Source organism: Mesoplodon mirus (assembly GCF_964341445.2).
Source record: "Mesoplodon mirus genome assembly, chromosome: 9".
Classification (NCBI taxonomy): Eukaryota; Metazoa; Chordata; class Mammalia; order Artiodactyla; family Ziphiidae; genus Mesoplodon; species Mesoplodon mirus.
This window is the reverse complement of record NC_138985.1, coordinates 100,906,308-100,925,801: the sequence shown is the minus strand read 5'-3', so window position 1 is coordinate 100,925,801 and position 19,494 is coordinate 100,906,308. Positions and strand designations below refer to the sequence as shown.

The window sequence follows — 19,494 nt, the reverse complement described above, 5'->3', positions numbered from 1 at the left end:
CTATCCTGTTCCATTGATCTATATTTCTGTTTTTGTGCCAGTACCTTAGTGTTTTGATTACTGTAGCTTTGTAGTATAGTCTGAAGTCAGGGAGCCTGATTCCTCCAGCTCTGTTTTTCTTTCTCAAGATTGCTTTGGCTATTCGGGGTCTTTTGTGTTTCCATATAAATTGTGAAATTTTTTGTTCTAGTTTTATGAAAAATGCCATTGGTAATTTCATAGGGATTGCATTGAATCTGTAGATTGCTTTGAGTAGTATAGTCATTTTCACAATGTTGATTCTTCCAATCCTAGAAGATGGTGTAACTCTCCATCTGTTTGTATCATCTTTAATTTCTTTCATCAGTGTCTGATAGTTTTCTGTATACAGGTCTTTTGTCTCCTTAGGTAGGTTTATTCCTAGGTACTTTATTCTTTTTGTTGTAATGGTAAATGGGAGTGTTTCCTTTATTTCTCTTTCAGATTTTTCATCATCTGTGTGTATGGGAATGCAAGAGATTTCTGTGCATTAATTTTGTATCCTTCTACTTTACTAAATTCATTGATTAGCTCTAGTCCGTTTCCGGTAGCGTCTTTAGGATTCTCTATGTATAGTATCATGTCATCTGCAAACAGTGACAACTTTACTTCTTCTTTTCCGATTTGTATTCCTTTTATTTCTTTTTCTTCTCTGATTGCCATGGCTAGGACTTCCAAAACTATGTTGAATAATAGTGGTGAGAGTGGGCAACCTTGTCTTGTTCCTGATCTTAGTGGAAATGGTTTCAGTTTTTCACCATTGAGAACCATGTTGGCTGTGGGTTTGTCATATATGGCCTTTATTATGTTGAGGTAAGTTCCCTCTATGCCTACTTTCTGGAGGGTTTTTATCATAAATGCATGTTGAATTTTGTCGAAAGCTTTTTCTGCATCTATTAAGATTATCATATAGTTTTCTCCTTCAATTTGTTAATATGGTGTATTACATTGATTGATTTACATATATTGAGGAATCTTTGCATTTCTGGGATAAACCCCACTTGATCATGGTGTATGATCTTTTTAATGTGCTGTTGGATTCTGTTTCCTAGTATTTTGTTGAGGATTTTTTCATTTATGTTCATCAGTGATATTGGCCTGTAGTTTTCTTTCTTTGTGACATCTTTGTCTTGTTTTGGTATCAGGGTGATGGTGGCCTCGCAGAATGAGTTTGGGAGTGTTCCTCCCTCTGCTGTATTTTGGAAGAGTTTGAGAAGGATAGGTGTTAGCTCTTCTCTAAATGTTTGATATAATTCGCCTGTGAAGCCATCTGGTCCTGGGCTTTTGTTTGTTGGAAGGTTTTTAATCCCAGTCTCAATTTCAGTGCTTGTGATTGGTCTGTTTATATTTTCTGTTTCTTCCTGGTTCAATCTCAGAAGGTTGTGCTTTTCTAAGAATTTGTCCATTTCTTCCAGGTTGTCCATTTTATTGGCATAGAGTTGCTTGTAGTAATCTCTCATGATCCTTTATATTTATGCAGTGTCAGTTGTTATTTCTCATTCTTCATTTCTAATTCTATTGATTTGAGTCTTCTCCTTTTTTTTCTTGATGAGTCTGGCTAATGGTTTATCAATTTTGTTTATCTTCTCAAAGAGCCAGCTTTTGGTTTTACTGAGCTTTGCTGTTGTTTCCTTCATTTCTTTTTCATTTATTTCTGATCTTTGTTTTTTTTTCCTTCTGCTAACTTTGGGTTTGTTTTTTTGTTGTTGTTCTTCTTTCTCTAATTGCTTTAGGTATAAGGTTAGGTTGTTTATTTGAGATGTTTCTTGATACTTGAGGTAGGATTGTATTGCTATAAACTTCCCTCTTAGAACTGCTTTTGCTGCATCCCATAGGTTTTGGGTCATTGTGTTTTCATTGTCATTTGTCTCTAGGTATTTTTTTATTTCTTCTTTGATTTCTTCAGTGATCTCTTGGTTATTAAGTAGTGTATTGTTTAGCCTCCACATGTTTGTATTTTTTACAGATTTTGCCTGTAATTGATACCTAGTCTCATAGTGTTGTGGTCAGAAAAGATACTTGATATGATTTCAATTTTCTTAAATTTACCAAAGCTTGATTTGTGACCCCCAAGATATGATCTGTCCTGGAGAATGTTCCATGAGCACTTGAGAAGAAAGTGTATTCTGTTTTTTTTGGATGGAATGTCCTATAAATATCAGTTAAGTCCATCTTGTTTAGTATGTCATTTAAAGCTTGTGTTTCCTTTTTTATTTTCATTTTGGATGATCATTGGTGAAAGTGGGGTGTTAAAGTCCCCTACTATGATTGTGTTACTGTCGATTTCCCCTTTTATGGCTGTTAGTATTTGCCTTATGTATTGAGGTGCTCTTATGTTGGGTGCATAAATAATTACAATTGTTATATATTCATGGACTGATCCCTTGATCATTATGTAGTGTCCTTCTTTGTCTCTTGTAATAGTCTTTATTTTAAAGTCTGCTTTGTCTGATATGAGAATTGCTATTCCAGCTTTCTTTTGATTTCCATTTGTATGGAATATCTTTTTCCATCCCCTCACTTTCAGTCTGAATGTGTCCCTAGGTCTGAAGTGGGTCTCTTGTAGACAGTATATATACGGGTCTTATTTTTGTATCCATTCAGCCAGTCTATGTCTTTTTTTTTTTTTTTTTTTTTTTTTGCCGTACGCGGGCCTCTCACTGTTGTGGCCTCTCCCGTTGCGGAGCACAGGCTCTGGACGCGCAGGCTCAGCGGCCATGGCTCATGGGCCCAGCCGCTCCGCGGCATGTGGGATCGTCCCAGACTGGGGCACTAACTCATGTCCCCTGCATCGGCAGGCGGACTCTCAACCACTGCCCCACCAGGGAAGCCCTATGTCTTTTGATTGGAGCATTTAATCCATTTACTTTAAAGGTAATTATCTATATGTATATTCCTATTACCATTTCCTTAATTGTTTTGGGTTTGTTTTTGTAGGTCTTTTCCTTCTCTTGTGTTTCCTGCCTAGAGAAGTTCCTTTAGCATTTGTTGCAAAGCTGGTTGGTGGTGCTGAATTCTCTTAGCTTTCGCTTGTCTGTAAAGGTTTTAATTTCTCCATCAAATCTGAGTGAGATCCTTGCTGGGTAGAGTAATCTTGGTTGTAGGTTTTTCCCTTTCATCACTTTAAACATGTCCTGCCAGTCCCTTCTGGCTTGCAGAATTTCTGTTGAAAGATGAGCTGTTAACCTTATGGGGATTCCCTTGTGTGTTATTTGTTGTTTTTCCCTTGCTGCTTTTAATATTTTTTCTTTGTATTTAATCTTTGATAGTTTGATTAATATGTATCTTGGCGTGTTTCTCCTTGGATTTATCCTGTATGAGACTGTCTATGCTTCCTGAACTTGATTAACTATTTCCTTTCCCATATTAGGGATGTTTTCAACTCTAATCTCTTCAAATATTTTCTCAGTCCCTTTCTTTTTCTCTTCTTCTTCTGGGACCCCTATAATTCAAATGTTGGTGCGTTTAATATTGTTCCAGAGGTCTCTGAGACTGTCCTCAATTCTTTTCATTCTTTTTTCTTTATTCTGCTCTGCAGTAGTTATTGCCACTATTTTATCTTCGAGGTCACTTAATCGTTCTTGCCTCAGTTATTCTGCTATTGATTCCTTCTAGAGAATTTTAAATTTCATTTATTGTGTTGTTCATTGTTTGTTTGCTCTTTAGTTCTTCTAGGTCCATGTTAAATGTTTTTTGTATTTTCTCCATTCTATTTCCAAGATTTTGGATCATCTTTAGTATCATTACTCTGAATTCTTTTTCAGGTAGACTGCCTGTTTCCTCTTCATTTGTTTGGTCTGGTGGGTATTTACCTTGCTCCATCATCTGTGTGTTTCTCTGTCTTCTCATTTTGCTTAACTACTGTGTTTGGGGTCTCCTTTTCCCAGGCTGCAGGTTCGTAGTTCCAGTTGTTTTTGGTGTCTGCCCCCAGTGGCTAAGGTTGGTTCAGTGGCTTTTTTAGGTTTCCTGGTGGAGGGGACTGGTGTCTGTGTTGTGGAGGATGAGGCTGGATCTTGTCTTTCTGGTGGGCAGGACCGCGTCCAGGTGTGTGTTTTGGGGTGTCTGTTACCTTATTATGATTTTAGGCAGCCTCTCTGCCAATGGGTGGGGTTGTGTTCCTGTCTTGCTAGTTGTTTGGCATAGGGTGTCTAGCACTGTAGCTTGCTGGTCGTTGAGTTGAGCTGGGCCTTAGAGTTGAGATGGAGATCTCTGTAAGTGCTTTTGCCGTTTGATATTACATGGAACTGGGAGGTCTCTGGTAGACCAATGTCCTGAACTCGGCTCTCCCACCTCAGAGGCACAGGCCTGACACCCGGCTTGAGCACCAAGACCCTGTCAGCTACATGGCTCAGAAGAAAAGGGAGAAAAAAAGAAACAAAAAAATAAAATAAAGCAATTAAAATAAAAAGTAATTATTAAAAATAAAAAAATTAAAGTGTAATGAAAGAAAGAACAACCAAACCAAAGAACAAATCCTCCAATGATGACAAGTGCTAAAAAGTATACTAAAAAAAATGAAACAAAACAAAAACGGACAGACAGACCCCTAGGACAAATGGTAAAAGGAAAGCCATACAGACAAAATCACACAAAGAAGCATACACATACACACTCAGAAAAAGAAAAAAAGGAAGAAAAAAATACATTGTTGCTCTCAAAGTCCACTGCCTCAATTTTGGGATGATTCGTTGTCTATTCAGGTATTCCACAAATGTAGGGTACATAAGTTGATTGTGGAGATTTAATCCGCTGCTCCTGAGGCTGCTGGGAGAGATTTCCCTTTCGCTTCTTTGTTCGCACAGCTGCCGAGGTTCCGCTTTGGATTTGGCCCCGCCTCTGCCTGTAGGTCGCCTGAGGGCGTCTGTTCTTCGCTCAGACAGGACGGGGTTAAAGGAGCAGCTGATTAAGGGGCTCTGGCTCACTCAGGCCCGGGGGAGGGAGGGGTCCGGAAGTGGGGCGAGCCTGCGGCGGCAGAGGCCGGCGTGACGTTGCACCAGCCTGAGGCGCGCCGTGTGTTCTCCTGGGGAAGTTGTCCCTGGATCACGGGACCTTGGCAGTGGCGGGCTGCACAGGCTCCCGGGAGGGGAGGTGTGGAGAGTGACCTGTGCTCGCACACAGGCTTCTTGGTGGCGGCAGCAGCCGCGTTAGCGTCTCATGCCTGTCTCTGGGGTCCGCGCTCATAGCCGCGGCTCACGCCCGTCTCTGGAGCTCCTTTAAGCAGCGCTCTGAATCCCCTCTCCTCGCGCACCAGGAAACAAAGAGGGAAGAAAAAGTCTCTTGCCTCTTCGGCAGCTCCAGACTTTTTCCCGGACTCCTTCCCGGCCAGCCGTGGTGCACTAACCCCTTCAGGCTGTGTTTACGCCGCCATCCCCAGTGCTCTCCCTGCTATCCGATGGAAGCCCGAGCCTCAGCTCCCAAACCCCGCCCGCCCCGTAGGGTGAGCAGACAAGCCTCTCAGGCTGGTGAGTGCAGGTCGGCACCGGTCATCTGTGCGGGAATGTCTGCTTTGCTCTCTGCACCCCTGTTGCTGCGCTCTTCTCCGTGGCTCCGAAGCTTCCCCCCAACCCGTCTCTGCCAGTGAAGGGGCTTCCTAGTGTGTGGAAGCTTTTCCTCCTTCATATTACCTTCTAGAGTTGCAGGTCCCGTCCTATTCTTTTGTCTCTGTTTTTCCTTTTTTCTTTTGCCCTACCCAGGTACGTGGGGGAGTTTCTTGCCTTTTGGGAGTTCTGAGGTCTTCTGCCAGCGTTCAGTAGCTGTTCTGTAGGAGTTGTTCCCCATGTAGATGTATTTCTGATGTTTTTGTGGGGAGGAAGGTGATCTCCGTGTCTTACTCTTCTGCCATCTTGAAGGTTTCGGCCATTCTCATGCTTTTAAATGGGTTTGATGGCTTCCTGTTGCATTTATGTTATTGTTCATTGTCTTCAGCATCGTGGCTTCCAAGCCTTACATGTTCTGATCCCCCACCTCCCTCTGACCCCATCTTGGAGCTCTTTATCTTTCCTTCCCTTCCCTCCCAAATTCCTGCTCTTCTCTGTTCTTCAGTGGCCAGTACTGCCCCCACGCACCCCACCCAACCTGTGCCTCATGCAGATCCCACATCCTCTGCCCAGGAAGTACTGCACAGTGAGCTGGCCTGCAAACCCTTGTTTCCATCCAAGTCAAGATAAGGAGCTTAGACCAGAGCATGAATCGACCCCTCATGGAACATGCTGCCTGATTCAGCTGGCATATTTTTGTAGCAGGACCTACTCTCTGAAGGAGCAGTGCACACACGCATGCACACACACACGTGTGTGTGTGCGTGCATGCATGCACCTTATACCTCCAGGCATATTTGACTTTAAACGAGAGAGGCAAAACCTTAAAACTTTGAGGAGACAATATAGAGGAATATCATTCTGGCTTTTAGTGTAGGGAAGAATTACTTAAACTTTCCATCTTAATACACACACAAATCTCAAACAATAATAGAAAAGATTGATAGATTTGACCATATTAAAACTGAGAACTTCTGTTCATCAAAAGACCACATAAAGAGAATCAAATAAGCCACAAACTGGGAGAAGCTATAACTGACATAGGATTAGTACCTAAAACCTATCAAGAATGCCTTTGGATCAGAAAGAAAAAGATAGACAACCCCATAACAAAATGGGCAGTAGAATTGAAAGGACACTAGAAGAGACAACGTGAGTGGCCAGCAGATAGGACAAGGTGATCAGTCTATTGTAATTAGGGATATGCAAGTTACAACCATAAGGTTTCATACAGGCCAGATTAGTAAAAATGTGAACATCTAGGAGTATTAAGTATTGGTGAGGATTTGCAGCAGTCAAATGGGAGGATAAATTTGTTCAACTACTTTGAAAGATTATTTGGTATTATTTAGAAAAGCTTCAGATGACCATATCCTCTGACCTGGCAGTTCTCATGTGTGCATACACACGTACATATATGCACACACATTAATACACACTCATACACATACACCCACACCCCTCATGCTTACACATATACACAAAAATACATACATGTATGTACTTGCACTACACACATGCATGTACACACATATATATACCAACACAGAAACACACACATAAATGCACATATATACACATGAACATGCATAATACTTTATATATACATATGTGTACCAGGAGATGGGTGAGAAAGGTCATATAAGAAATATCTGGAATAATGAAAATTGGCAATAGTCCAGCTGTCCATCAACAATAGATAGATAAATAAATTTTGGTATATTCATATGATGGAATTCATGTTGAAGTGAAAATGAATGAATTATAGCTTCATGCCAAAAAAACCCACTCACGGGTGAAAAACAATATGGGGTGAAAAAAATAAGTTGCAGTAGAATATATGCAGTATAATTCCATCTTGATAAAGTTTGAAAACATACAAAGCTGAAGAATATACTCTTTAGGGATGCATACATATGGTAAGACTATAAAGAAAAGGATATGAGAGATGCATAGTTCCAAATGGTGGTTCCCTCAGTGGGAAGGGAAGAGATGGGAAGGGGTACATGGGGGATGCCAGAAGTAAGGGTAATACTGATTTTCTTAAACTGAGTGATGGGAACTCAGGTGTTCTTTATATTACTATATATACTGCCTGATAAATATATCTTTATAAATAGTAGTTCCTATCTACTTGATATTTGATAATAAAAACAGTACCAGTTGGAGGAGAGAGTAACCTTCCTGGTAGAAGGTATTAGTATACAGTTGGGGTTGGAGAAGGAATGAGAAAAGAGACACTCTTTTCTAAACCAGGGAGATAAAAATGAAAAGTAGGAAAAGGAGAAGGATGGTTTTAAAAATGGCACTAAAATCCTACTTTGGACAACCTGAGAACTAGAAGGATAAAAGTTGCTGAACATTTGCCAAATTGGGTATTGGTTTAATTATCTGATTACTTTTGTTTGTTTGTTTTGGTATTTATTTACTTATTTTGGCTGCCCTGGGTCTTAGTTGCCTCATGCAGGATCTTCGCTGTGGTGTGCAGGATCTTTCGTTGCGGCATGCAGACTTTCTTAGTTGCAGCATGCTGAGTCTTAGTTGCAGCATGCATGCAAGATCTTGTTCACCAACCAGGGATCAAACCCAGACCCCCTGCATTGGGAGCGTGGAGTCTTTACCCACTGGACCACCAGGGAAGTCCCTGACTACTTTTGTTTTTAAACACCTGGAAATTCAGGTGGGCTCTTGTTTTGTGGTAGACTTAATATCCACAGAGCTGAGATGACTCATCATGTTTTGAAAACGCCACAGTTTAGCAGAGAAGCAAAAGTAATGGTTCTATTTGGATTAAAGCTCTTTAGAGATTTTTATATATATATTTTTTAATTTTATTTATTTATTTGGTTGCTCTGGGTCTTAGTTGTGGCTTACTGGCTCCTTAGTTTTGGCACTTGGGCTCCTTAGTTGCAGCATGCATGTGGGATCTAGTTCCCTGACCAGGGATCGAACCTGGGCCCCCTGTATTGGGAGCGTGGTGTCTTACCCACTGGACCACCAGAGAAGTCCCTCTTTAGAGATTTTTGATGCTGCTGTCCCTTGGCTTTTCCAGCCCAGCCCTCAGAGGATGTTTTGTTTTCTGAGCGCCCATGCCTGCAACTGTGAGCTGTCCCATGTGGACGGTGGGCCCTCACAGTTCAAAAAGCGTGCCTTGCATAGGTTTTGGTAGCACAGAATTTAGCATATGCTTTCAACTCATTTATAACATAACTTAGCATGTTTTTCAATGTAATTTATTCACTAGCAGTCTTAATGAAATGGGCTGATGTGACTAAACATGGTGTGGTGTGAAGAATATTCAACCACTGAGGACTTATGAACCTGCCTTTCTAGCCTGGCTCTGCCTTGATGCTATTTTGAGCAAGTCAGCTTACACTCTGAGCCTTGTTTGCATTGCGAGGGGATTGCCGAGGTCTTAAAGGATCCATTCAGCTTGAAAAGTTCATGATTCCATGATCGACTACTATATTTAGGGAAGATTTCCAGATGGAAAAATATGACTTTCAAAAAGGGTAAATATCAGTAAAACACCGAATTCTGTATTGGGAGTGAGACCAAAAAATTCCTAGAGACAGACATCTCGATCCTCATGAGTTTTTTTTAAAAGTTGTTTGTTTGTTTGTTGAAGATTTCATTTTTTTTTAAAGAGCAGTTTTAGGTTCACAGCAAAAGTGAGAGGAAGGTACAGCGATTTCGCACATACTCCCTGCCACCACCCATGCTTAGCCTCACCCATTGTTAACATCCCCACTAGAGCAGTACATTTGTTAGAACGAATGAACCTGTGCTGACACAGCATTGTCACCCACAGTTTGTAGGTCACTTTGGGGGTTCACCTTTGGTGTTGTGCTGTCTGCGGTTTTGTCTCATGAATTTTTAATCACCGTGAATCTGCATGGCACCAGGGCACTTCCTGCTCTGTTACATATAGCATGGCAGGGACCTAGCAAAGGAGGAGGTACAAGGTCGGCACTGGATACGTATGTGTTGTACCGTCTGTACTGGCTTAGTGCTTGCTACTCAGAGTGTGGTTAGGCCTGGCCCCCCCGGGAACCATGCAGAAGCTCAGCGGAGGCCCCCCCCAACCCCAGCCCTGCTGGACAGTGCCTGCATCTTAACGAGATACCCCATCACGCGTGTATCATCCCCATTCCTTTCTCTCTGTCGTCACAGAGAGAACCTTTCACTCTTGTCTGACCTAATGCTTAAGAGCTTGAAAATGGATCTGCAGAGCTTGAAATTAGAGTCTCCAAAGCCTTTTCTGCCGGGAGAGACTCACCTGGGTTTTCTAACCTCTTCCTGAATTAACTACAGAAGTGATTCCCATGGCATTTCAGCAGCTGTCTCTTTAGAGTTGATTTCTGTCTCCTGGGGCTTGGCCAAAAGGAGGGGGAAGAAAACCTTCACAGCTTGGCTCACCTCACAGTTCTTAATAGAAGATTTTGTTTCTCTGTTTTACTAGCTAGGAGAATTTTTCATTCTTTTGATCACTTTGCCTTTCCTGTTCCTTGTCCTTTGTAGGCAGAATTGATTGAATTCTAATTTGCATCAGATACTTGGGCTCGTAAATTAGCCATTAAACACTCCTTTCTTTGCTATTTTATCTCTTGCAGTTTTCCAGTGCACTTACGAATATGTTTCTGATTCATTTTAAAAGGGATCTTGCTCTCTGTTCAGGTCTTGTATTTCAAAATAAATCATATCATAGCAGAGTTTTAAAACAGACACATAAAATAATTTATTCTTAGGAAAACTTTAAAGTCTTTATGCTACATAGTTGTACATATTGTCATTTTATTCTCAAATTTATAACTTTTTTTTTTTTTTTTTTTTTTTTTTTTTTTTTTTTTGCGGTACGCGGGCCTCTCACTGTTGTGGCCTCTCCCATTGCGGAGCACAGGCTCCAGACGCGCAGGCTCAGCGGTCATGGCTCACGGGCCCAGCCGCTCCGCGGCATGTGGGATCTTCCCGGACCGGGGCACGAACCCGCGTCCCCTGCATCACCAGGCGGACTCTCAACCACTGCGCCACCAGGGAAGCCCAGATTTATAACTTTTTAACCTTCACTGTAGAGAAGAACAGCTGCTACTTTACTGTTGTTGTAATAAGTATCATTTTTACTTTTACCCATGCTTGGAATGTGTCAGGTAAATAGTAAAAGCACATAGACAAGAAATCCTAGAGCCAGGTTGTATGGAAGACAACAAATGCCTAATAATATTGCTATGAAATAACCTAAAATCTCTGAGAAATGGTTTTCTTCTTTTATTGTCTATTCATTTTTAAGTCATATTCCATATGAAGGAGCGTGACCCTTTAAAGTAAGCAGCTTCTAACATCTACCCTTCTGAAACTCTTCCAAAAAACTGCAGAGGAAGGAACACTCCCAAGCTCATTTTCTGAGGCCAACATCACCCTGATACCAAAACCAGATAAAAATGTCACAGAAAAAGAAACTATAGGCCAATATCACTGATGAACATAGATGCAAAAATCCTCAACAAAATACTAGCAAACTGAATCCAACAACACATTGAAAAGATCATACACTATGATCAAGTGGGATTTATCCCAGGGATGCAAGGATTTTTCAATATCTGCAAATCAATCAGTGTGATACACCACATCAACAAATTGAAGAATAAAAGGAATATGATCATCTCAATAGATGCAGAAAATGTTTGACAAAATTCAACACCCATTTATGATAAAAAAAGCTCTCCAGAAAGCGGGCATAGAGGGAACCTATCTCAACATAATAAAGGCCATATATGACAAACCCACAGCAAACATCATTTTCAGTGGTGAAAAACTGAAAGCATTTCCTCTAATATCAGGAACAAGACAGGGATGTCCCCGCTTGTCACTATTATTCAACATAATTTTGGAAGTCGTAGCCACGGCAGTCAGAGAAGAAGAAGAAATAAAAGGAATCCAAATTGAAAAAGAAGTAAAACTGTCACTGTTGGCAGATGACGTGATACTATACATAGAAAATGCTAAAGATGCTACCAGAAAACTACTAAAGCTCATCAATGAATTTGGTAAAGTTGTAGGATACAAAATTAATGCACAGAAATCTCTTGCATCCCTGTACACTAACAATGAAAGATCAGAAAGAGAAATCAAGGACAATCCCATTTACCATCACATCAAAAAGAGTAAAATACCTAGGAATGAACCTACCTAAGGAGGCAAAAGACCTGTACTCAGAAAAGTACAAGATACTGATGAAAGAAACAGAAGATGACACAAAAAGATGCAGAGATATACCATGTTCTTGGACTGGAAGAATCAATATTGTAAAAATGACTGTACTACCCAAAGCAATCTACAGATTCAATGCAATCTCTATCAAATTACCAATGGCATTTTTCACAGAACTAGAACAAACAAATCTTAAAATTTGTATGGAGACACAAAACACCCTGCATAGCCAAAGCAGTCTTGAGGAAGAAAAATGGAGCTGGAGGAATCAGGCTCCCCGACTTTAGACTATACTACAAAGCTACAGTAATCCAGACAATATGGTACTGGCACAAAAACAGAAATATGGATCAATGGAAAAAGAAAGCCCAGAGACAAACCTACGCACCTATGGTCAACTAATCTATGACAAAGGAGGCAAGAATATACAATGGAGAAAAGACAGCCTCTTCAATAAGTGGTACTGGGAAAACTGGACAGCTACATGTAAATGAATGAAATTAGAACATTCCCTAAAACCATACTCAAAAATAAACTCAAAATGGATTAAAGACCTAAATGAAAGGCCAGATACTATAAAACTCTTAGGGGAAAACATAGGCAGAACACTCTGACATAAATCGCAGCAAGATCTTTTTAGATCCACCTCCTAGGATAATGAAATAAACACAAAAATAAACAAATGGGACCTTTTGCACAGCAAAGAAAACCATAAACAAAATGAAAAAACAACCCTCAAATGGGAGAAAACATTTGCAAATGAAGCAACCAACAAGGGATTAATCTCCAAAATATACAAACCGCTCATGCAGCTCCATATCAAAAAAACAACCCAATCAAAAAAATGGGCAGAAGATCTAAATAGATGTTTCTCCAAAGAAGGCATACTGGCAGCTCAAAAGCACATGAAAAGATGCTCAACATCACTAATTATTAGAGAAATGCAAATCAAAACTACAATGAGGTATTATTACCTCAAACCAGTTGGAATGGCCATCATCAAAAAAATTTACAAACAATAAATGCTGAAGAGGATGTGGAGAAAAGGGAACCCTCCTACACTGTTGGTGGGGATGTAAATTGGTACAGCCACTATGGAGAACAGTATGGAGGTTCCTTAAAAAAAAATAGGGTGCCATATGATCCAGCAGTCTCACTCCTGGGCATATATCCAGAGAAAACCATAATTTGAAAAGATACATGCACCCCAGTGTTCACTGCAGCACTATTTACAATAGCCAGGACATGGAAGCAACCTAAATGTCTTGTCAACAGAGGAATGGATAAAGAAGATGTGGTACATATATGCAATGGAATATTACTCAGCCATAAAAGAGAATAAAATAATGCCATTTGCATCAACATGGATGGACCTAGAGATTGTCATACTGAGTGAAGTAAGTCAGACAGAGAAGGACAAATATCATATGATATCACTTATATGTGGAATCTAAAAAGAGCATACAAATGAACTTATCTACGGAACAGAAATAGAGTTACACATGTAAAAAACAAACTTCTGGTTACCAGGGGGGAGAGGGATAAATTGCGAGATTGGGATTGACACATGTACAGTACTATATATAAAATAGGTAATAAGGACCTACTGTATAGCACAGGGAACTCTACTCAATACTCTGTAAAGACCTATATGGGAAAAGAATCCAAAAAAGAGAGGATATATATATATATATATATATATATATATATATATATACACATATGATTCACTTTGCTGTACACCTGAAACTAACACAACATTGTAAATCAACTATACGCCAATAAAAAATAAAGTAAGCAGCTTCTATCTGCTTCAAGTTTTTAACTTTCAGATGCTAATAGAACCAGCTAGAAATATTTCATCTATATAAATATATGACTAAATATCACTTAACAGATTTTGGTGTATACACACAAAATCTGTTCATAGAATTTTGTCTTAACTCTTGATTTTCATCTCTGCTAATGAGTCACAAATTCCTCTGGACGCCCCTGTTTCAGCTTCTGTGCAATGTAACAAGCTATTTTAACTCTATATTATGTCTTTTGTAACCTTACAAATTACGTAGTATAATTGTTCATTTATACCATCAATGTTTGTTTAGATTTAACCATATTTTTGTCATTTGTTTATTCTCTGTTTCGTCTCGGATCTTCCCTCTGAGATAATTACCTTTTCTTTTGAAGTGTAAATGTATCCTTGTTTAGAAAGACTTCTTCTGTTGGTTAACCACTTTTTTAAAATCTGAAAATGTCCTTATTTTTTTTTTTTTTTTTTTTTTTTCCGTACGCGGGCCTCTCACTGTTGTGGCCTCTCCCGTTGCGGAGCACAGGCTCCGGACGCGCAGGCCCAGCGGCCATGGCTCACGGGCCCAGCCGCTCCGCGGCATATGGGATCCTCCCAGATCGGGGCACGAACCCGCATCCCCTCCATCGGCAGGCGGACTCTCAACCACTGCGCCACCAGGGAGGCCCTGAAAATGTCCTTATTTTAACAAATGGAGAGTATTGCTGTTTATTCAAATCTAGGTGTCAGTGTCTTCTCTCAGCACTTTGAAGATGTTATTTCATTGTCAGTTGGCCCCTAGTTCTGTGAAGTAGTTATCTCATGGTGTAATTGCCATTCCCTTTCTCTGACTGCCTGTACAATTTCTCTTTGTCTTTGGTGTTCTGTGGTATCATCATGTGTGTAGGTATGGGTTTTTTAAGAAAAATTCACCTGGTTTGGGATTCTTTGTCTTCCTGAATTCAAGGATTCATGTCTCCTACTGTTCTGGACAGTTCTTAGCACTGTCTCTTCGAATATTGTCTCTGCTCAATTCCCTCCATTACTGTTTTTTAAAACTTTGATCAAATATGTGTTGGACTCATTCTGTGTTCATATCTCTTCTCTTTTTTACATTTCTCCTCTTTTTGTTTCTCTGTGCTACATTCTGAGTAATTTCCAGGTCTGTCCCCCAGTCCACTAAATCTCTCTTCAGCTGTGTCTAAATTGCTATTTATTTTTTATTACATATTGTATATTGAGTTTAAAAATTTTAATTATTATATTGTTCATTTCTAAATATTCTTCTGGTTTTTCAAATCTTTCTGACCATTTTTCATAGCCTCTTGCTCCTTACTCATGTTTTCAGTCCCTTCTTTATTATTTTAAATGAATTAAACACACTTTCAAAAATGTATCCTATAATTCCAATATCTGAAGTCCTTACAGATCTGATACTGTTTGTGTGGGTTTCTTCTTTTTTACTTTTGGGGGAGGTTTCTCTTGACTCTTTTTCATAATACCTTATTTCTTAGGTGTTTTGTAATTTTTAACTTTGCAGTCACGCTTGAGCACCAGGCTGTCTGGTGCGGTGTCCCTCTAAGCTCTCTGTTTCAGTGTTCCTCTAGGACCTGTGCCCTGGGCCTTCATCAGGGGTCTGGGCCATCACATTTCCTGCCTCTCTATACAGTGTATCTGAATTACAGATGGAGATACCTAAGCCACTTAAATGATAGTGACAGCTGTCACAAGGATGAAGAATATGAAAGTTTGAGAGGATGATGGGATGCTTTTGGCACGTATCAGAACTTGGTCCTCAGACACCATTCATTCATTCATTGATGTATTCATTCACTTAACAGATGTTTATCGAGCTCTTAGTATATGTCACTCACTGTGCTAGGCACTGGGGAAACAGATCAACAGTTTCTGTCCTCAAGAATCTCAGAGTATAATGAGCAGACAGTTCATTTCAGTGGGGCACGATCAGGGATGGGACAGGTAGAACCTAGGGAGAGGCACTAACCCAGCTTTGGAGTATTGAGGAGGGAGGTAGTATCTGTGCTGCATCTGCAGGGCCGGTAGGAGGAATCCAGGTGGAGAGCCTGGGAAGGGCATCCCAGGCAGAGAGAGAAGAATGTGCCAAACACCAAGCCACAGAGAATCTGGGTAGCTCATTCGGCCAGAGCATAGTTGGGAAGGCGTGAGAGTGGAGCAGGGAATGATGAGAGGAGAGCCTGGAGGTAGTCTGAGGTCTGGATGTGGAAGGTCCTATAACTAGGAAACTGCTGAACCCTCTTCCCTGGGTAGTGAGTGATGGTGTCAGAGCGGTCACGATCATTTCTCGTAAGAGCCAACTCTATGGAAGAAAAAGGACATGGGCTTGGGAGTCAAGGCAGGCTTATGCACAGATTCCAGCTCCACCTCTGTCTGGGTGATCATGTAATTGATTTAGTTACCTTCTCTGAGCCTCTCTTTCTCATGTGATAAATGAGAGAGAACAGGCAAGACAGGCCCGTAAGGCCTCTTCCATTTATAGTGTTCTGTGGTGTTGCTAGAAAGTAAGAGAAACATGTCAGTGTGTACACGCGCGCGCACACACACACACACACACGCTTAAGTAAAAGTGGTGCTCAAATTTACGACTATTCGCAGGTATTACGCTGACAGTAACTGTGGCAGTTTCTGACTTCCAGTTGGTTGTTTAATTTCTAACCGTGAATCGTGGCTGTTCACAGTGAGTGGATATCTGTTGATTGAGGATATTTTTATATCTGAAACAAAATGTTAGCAGTATGACTTTCATTGCCTTGCAGCTAAACTCAGCTGTTGTTTTCTTTGTAGATGAGCTCCCTCTGGAACAGCACAACCTTTCTTTATCCTCCTTGGAGTTCATGCCAAGGGAAAGCACCGTGCACGGCACTGCACACGTGGCCTTAACAGAAACCGCTCCAGGGTCCCAGCAAAGCAGTTCTCTCCACGTGAGATCATCTCCATCTGCCAGTACTTTTGATACAAACTTTTTTAACCAAGGAAAATGGACCCAAAGTACAGCAGATCACAGCATCTTTGTGGCAAATTATGTGTCAGTGACAAGCAACGAGGTCATAGATGATGATGAAATGGATAACTTTTTGCCAGAGACTTCCTGGACCACTTCCCGCGTGGTTTCTCCCATACGATTCGTCACACTCGGTCTGCCAGGGCTGCACAAAGAAACGTTAGACTCCGTGCCGACTCCATCGTTACCCATCATTTCTTTACCAGATGAAGAAGTGACATCAGCCTGGCAAAACACAGTGCAACAACCAGCAATGTCTGCTGAATCCCCCAATCATTTCAGTGCTTTTCGGTCAGCTTTTCCCACCTCCAAGGGCATAATTCCAACTCCTAGTAGGAACTTGGTGTTTTATCCTACTGACACGTACGGGCACGTTTCAAGTAGGACTTTGCCGGAGATCATGGCTTCAGGAGCAGAGGGCACAGAAACCCTCCTTCTCAGCTCGCGGTATTCCGAGCCTCGACCACCACGTGATGGTGTCACTCAGCAGCCTCCTCCCCCGTCAGGGCAGGTCTCGCCTCCTCCAGAGGATGCTCTGGCTGCAGGTACAGACAGATACTCTGATGTGACTACTGCTTTGGGTCGAAGTCTGGATGAAACCGTCTCTCCAGGCACACACCGCTCTGCGGCTGTGTCCCAGACGGCCCTTGCCTTTGGCAGCAGCAGTGCACGCTTGGCTTTGTTTTCAACTCCTCTTGTGTCTGGATTGTTCTCTACTCAATCAGCCGGTGTTTCATATAACCCCTGTCTTCCCGCCAGCTCCATTGAGGCATCAGAACTGCCTGGCCATTCAGTGGTCCCAAGTCGTGCGGGTGACACTCACGTCTGGAGCCCAGTGTCTTCGTTCAGACCGTACACGTGGTGCGTGTCCTGCACTGTGGTGTCGCCTCGGCACGTGCTGTCAGCGAGCCTCACGGAGAAGGACGTGGGGTCGGGGGATGGTGCTGAGACCCTGTCCCTGACCCTCTCAGAAGTGAGCAGCATCTCTCCACCGAGCAGCGTCATGGTGGACTTCTCTGAATTTGACGAAGGCCCGCAAGAATTTCATACACTTTTCCCCTCAAGACCGATGGTTCCCCTCTCTTCTCCATCTGTGGAAATCTCAGCAACGAGCGTCGGTATTTCAGCTGAGGGGGAAAAGAGTAGTGTGATGACCGCACAGATGTACCCTCCTCAGGGCCACCTCTCTGTGCCCGTGTCACCCGACGCTGCTGCTTTTGCCTCTTCCTCTGTCGCCAAAACTCAAGTAATGCCATCCAGTGTGACAGCTGTGCTTTCCTCGGTCACCCCAGGTGGTCTCCTTGACTCTTCTTTCCCCATCACAGCAAACAAAAACACCCCATCGCTTGCTGTCAGAGGCCCAGGTCTTCTTACGTCTTACAGTTTGGACCTGTCGGCACAGCCTTCGCTTTTTCCTGACCGAGAACCTGCCAGTTTTTCCCAACGTGAAAGTGCAAGTATTTGGGATTTTACATCCAGCTTTTTCTCCACTCCACCGCTGGAATTCAGCAGCTGGGTCTCTCCATCTTCAGAAGTGCTTGCTTCTCTGTCTCCGAGCTCAAGTGATCTGTCCACCTTCATTTCTCAGGCATTTTCTACCTTGGTTGAGACACTTTCGTTGACCAACTCTATCAATTCTCGGTCACCTCAGCTTTCTGTTCCCAATTCCACAAACCTTGAATTTTCTCAGCTCTGGCCAAGCTCAGACCTTCCTTTAAGCACCTTCACTTTTCTCCCTAGTTACTCTGAAATGTCACTACTCTCCAGCTTTCCCTCCAGTTCTCCAGAGTTTTCTGAAGCACCCACAGTGTCACCCACAGATGCCGAAGCTCATTTTACCTCAGCTTTCACTGCAGCTACCTCCTATTTTGAGTTTTCACTCGTGTCCCGTGAATCTGCAGCCACCACACTGGCGCCCTCCAGTTCTGAGCCCATTTGGACTGCTGTTCCTACTACACCCGTTTTAACTGAATCTGCTGTCTTTTCAACCCTGACACCTTCTGATGATGGTATCAGTGCTATGAACAGTCCCATGTCCGTCTTACCCTCTTTCTCTGAAGTCAACCCTGTCACCACAGTGCTGGTCAGCACTGGGTACCTGCCATCAGCATCATCGTTTCTTCCTGAGGTGATCCGCTCGCCTCTGCCTACAGAGCCAGATGGTACGCGTGGCCCATCATTCACACCCACAGATTTACCGAGGAACACCTCCACTGAACTGAGCACATCTGATACCAGTGCTGTCCCTGAGAATTCTGTTCCCACCACCCTGAACAGCAGAACTGTGAGTCAGAATCGCCATGAGGGCAGCACGGTTCTCCTCCCGCCATCCCTTCATCCCGTGACCACCCCCGCTCCCGAAGCGACGGTTCATACTCCAGCGCTGGTCACCACCAAGTCGCCGTATGTGTGTGATATTACGGTTCCTGATGCCTATTTGATCACAACTGGTAAGGCCCTGCTTCACACCACTTCTCTTGGTTAGGGTGATCTTCCAAAAGCGTTTATACGAAATGCTTATGTGATATATAACATCGTGGCAAAGAGTGTAGGCTTTGGACCCAGACAACTCCTGGGTTGTAGTCCTCACTGCTTTGCCAGCTCCCATGAGTTCTCCAGACAGTTAGACAGTTAGGCTTCTCTAAGCCTCAGTTTCCTCAACTATTAAGCAGGGATGATGGTGGCACCTACTTCTTTGGGTTATTATAAAGATTTAAATGCATTAATGCATATAAAATATTTAACCCAGTGCCCAGCATATAAGACGCGCCCACAAAATATTACAAATTAGTAGCAATGAAAACAAAGGAGAGATTTAAATGAGCCTTAGAAATGTTTGCTAGGATGTTTGTCTTTGGAGCTCATGACCCATTGGATGTGTCGATGACACGGTTAAAGCAAAACGC

The 19,494-nt window shown here is 42.1% G+C and overlaps 1 protein-coding gene across 3 annotated transcripts in view; it reads left to right on the top strand.

Moving 5' to 3' along the window:
• KIAA1549 overlaps window positions 1-19,494 on the top strand; it is a gene marked incomplete at its 5' end in the record, with an annotated part of 151,119 nt that overhangs the window by 43,997 nt on the left and 87,628 nt on the right. For all 3 annotated transcript variants that reach the window (XM_082631834.1, XM_082631833.1, XM_082631832.1), the window contains one exon: window positions 16,372-19,038. In XM_082631834.1, the coding sequence (XP_082487960.1) occupies window positions 16,372-19,038 (2,667 nt within the window). The remainder of the gene's footprint in view (window positions 1-16,371; window positions 19,039-19,494) is intronic.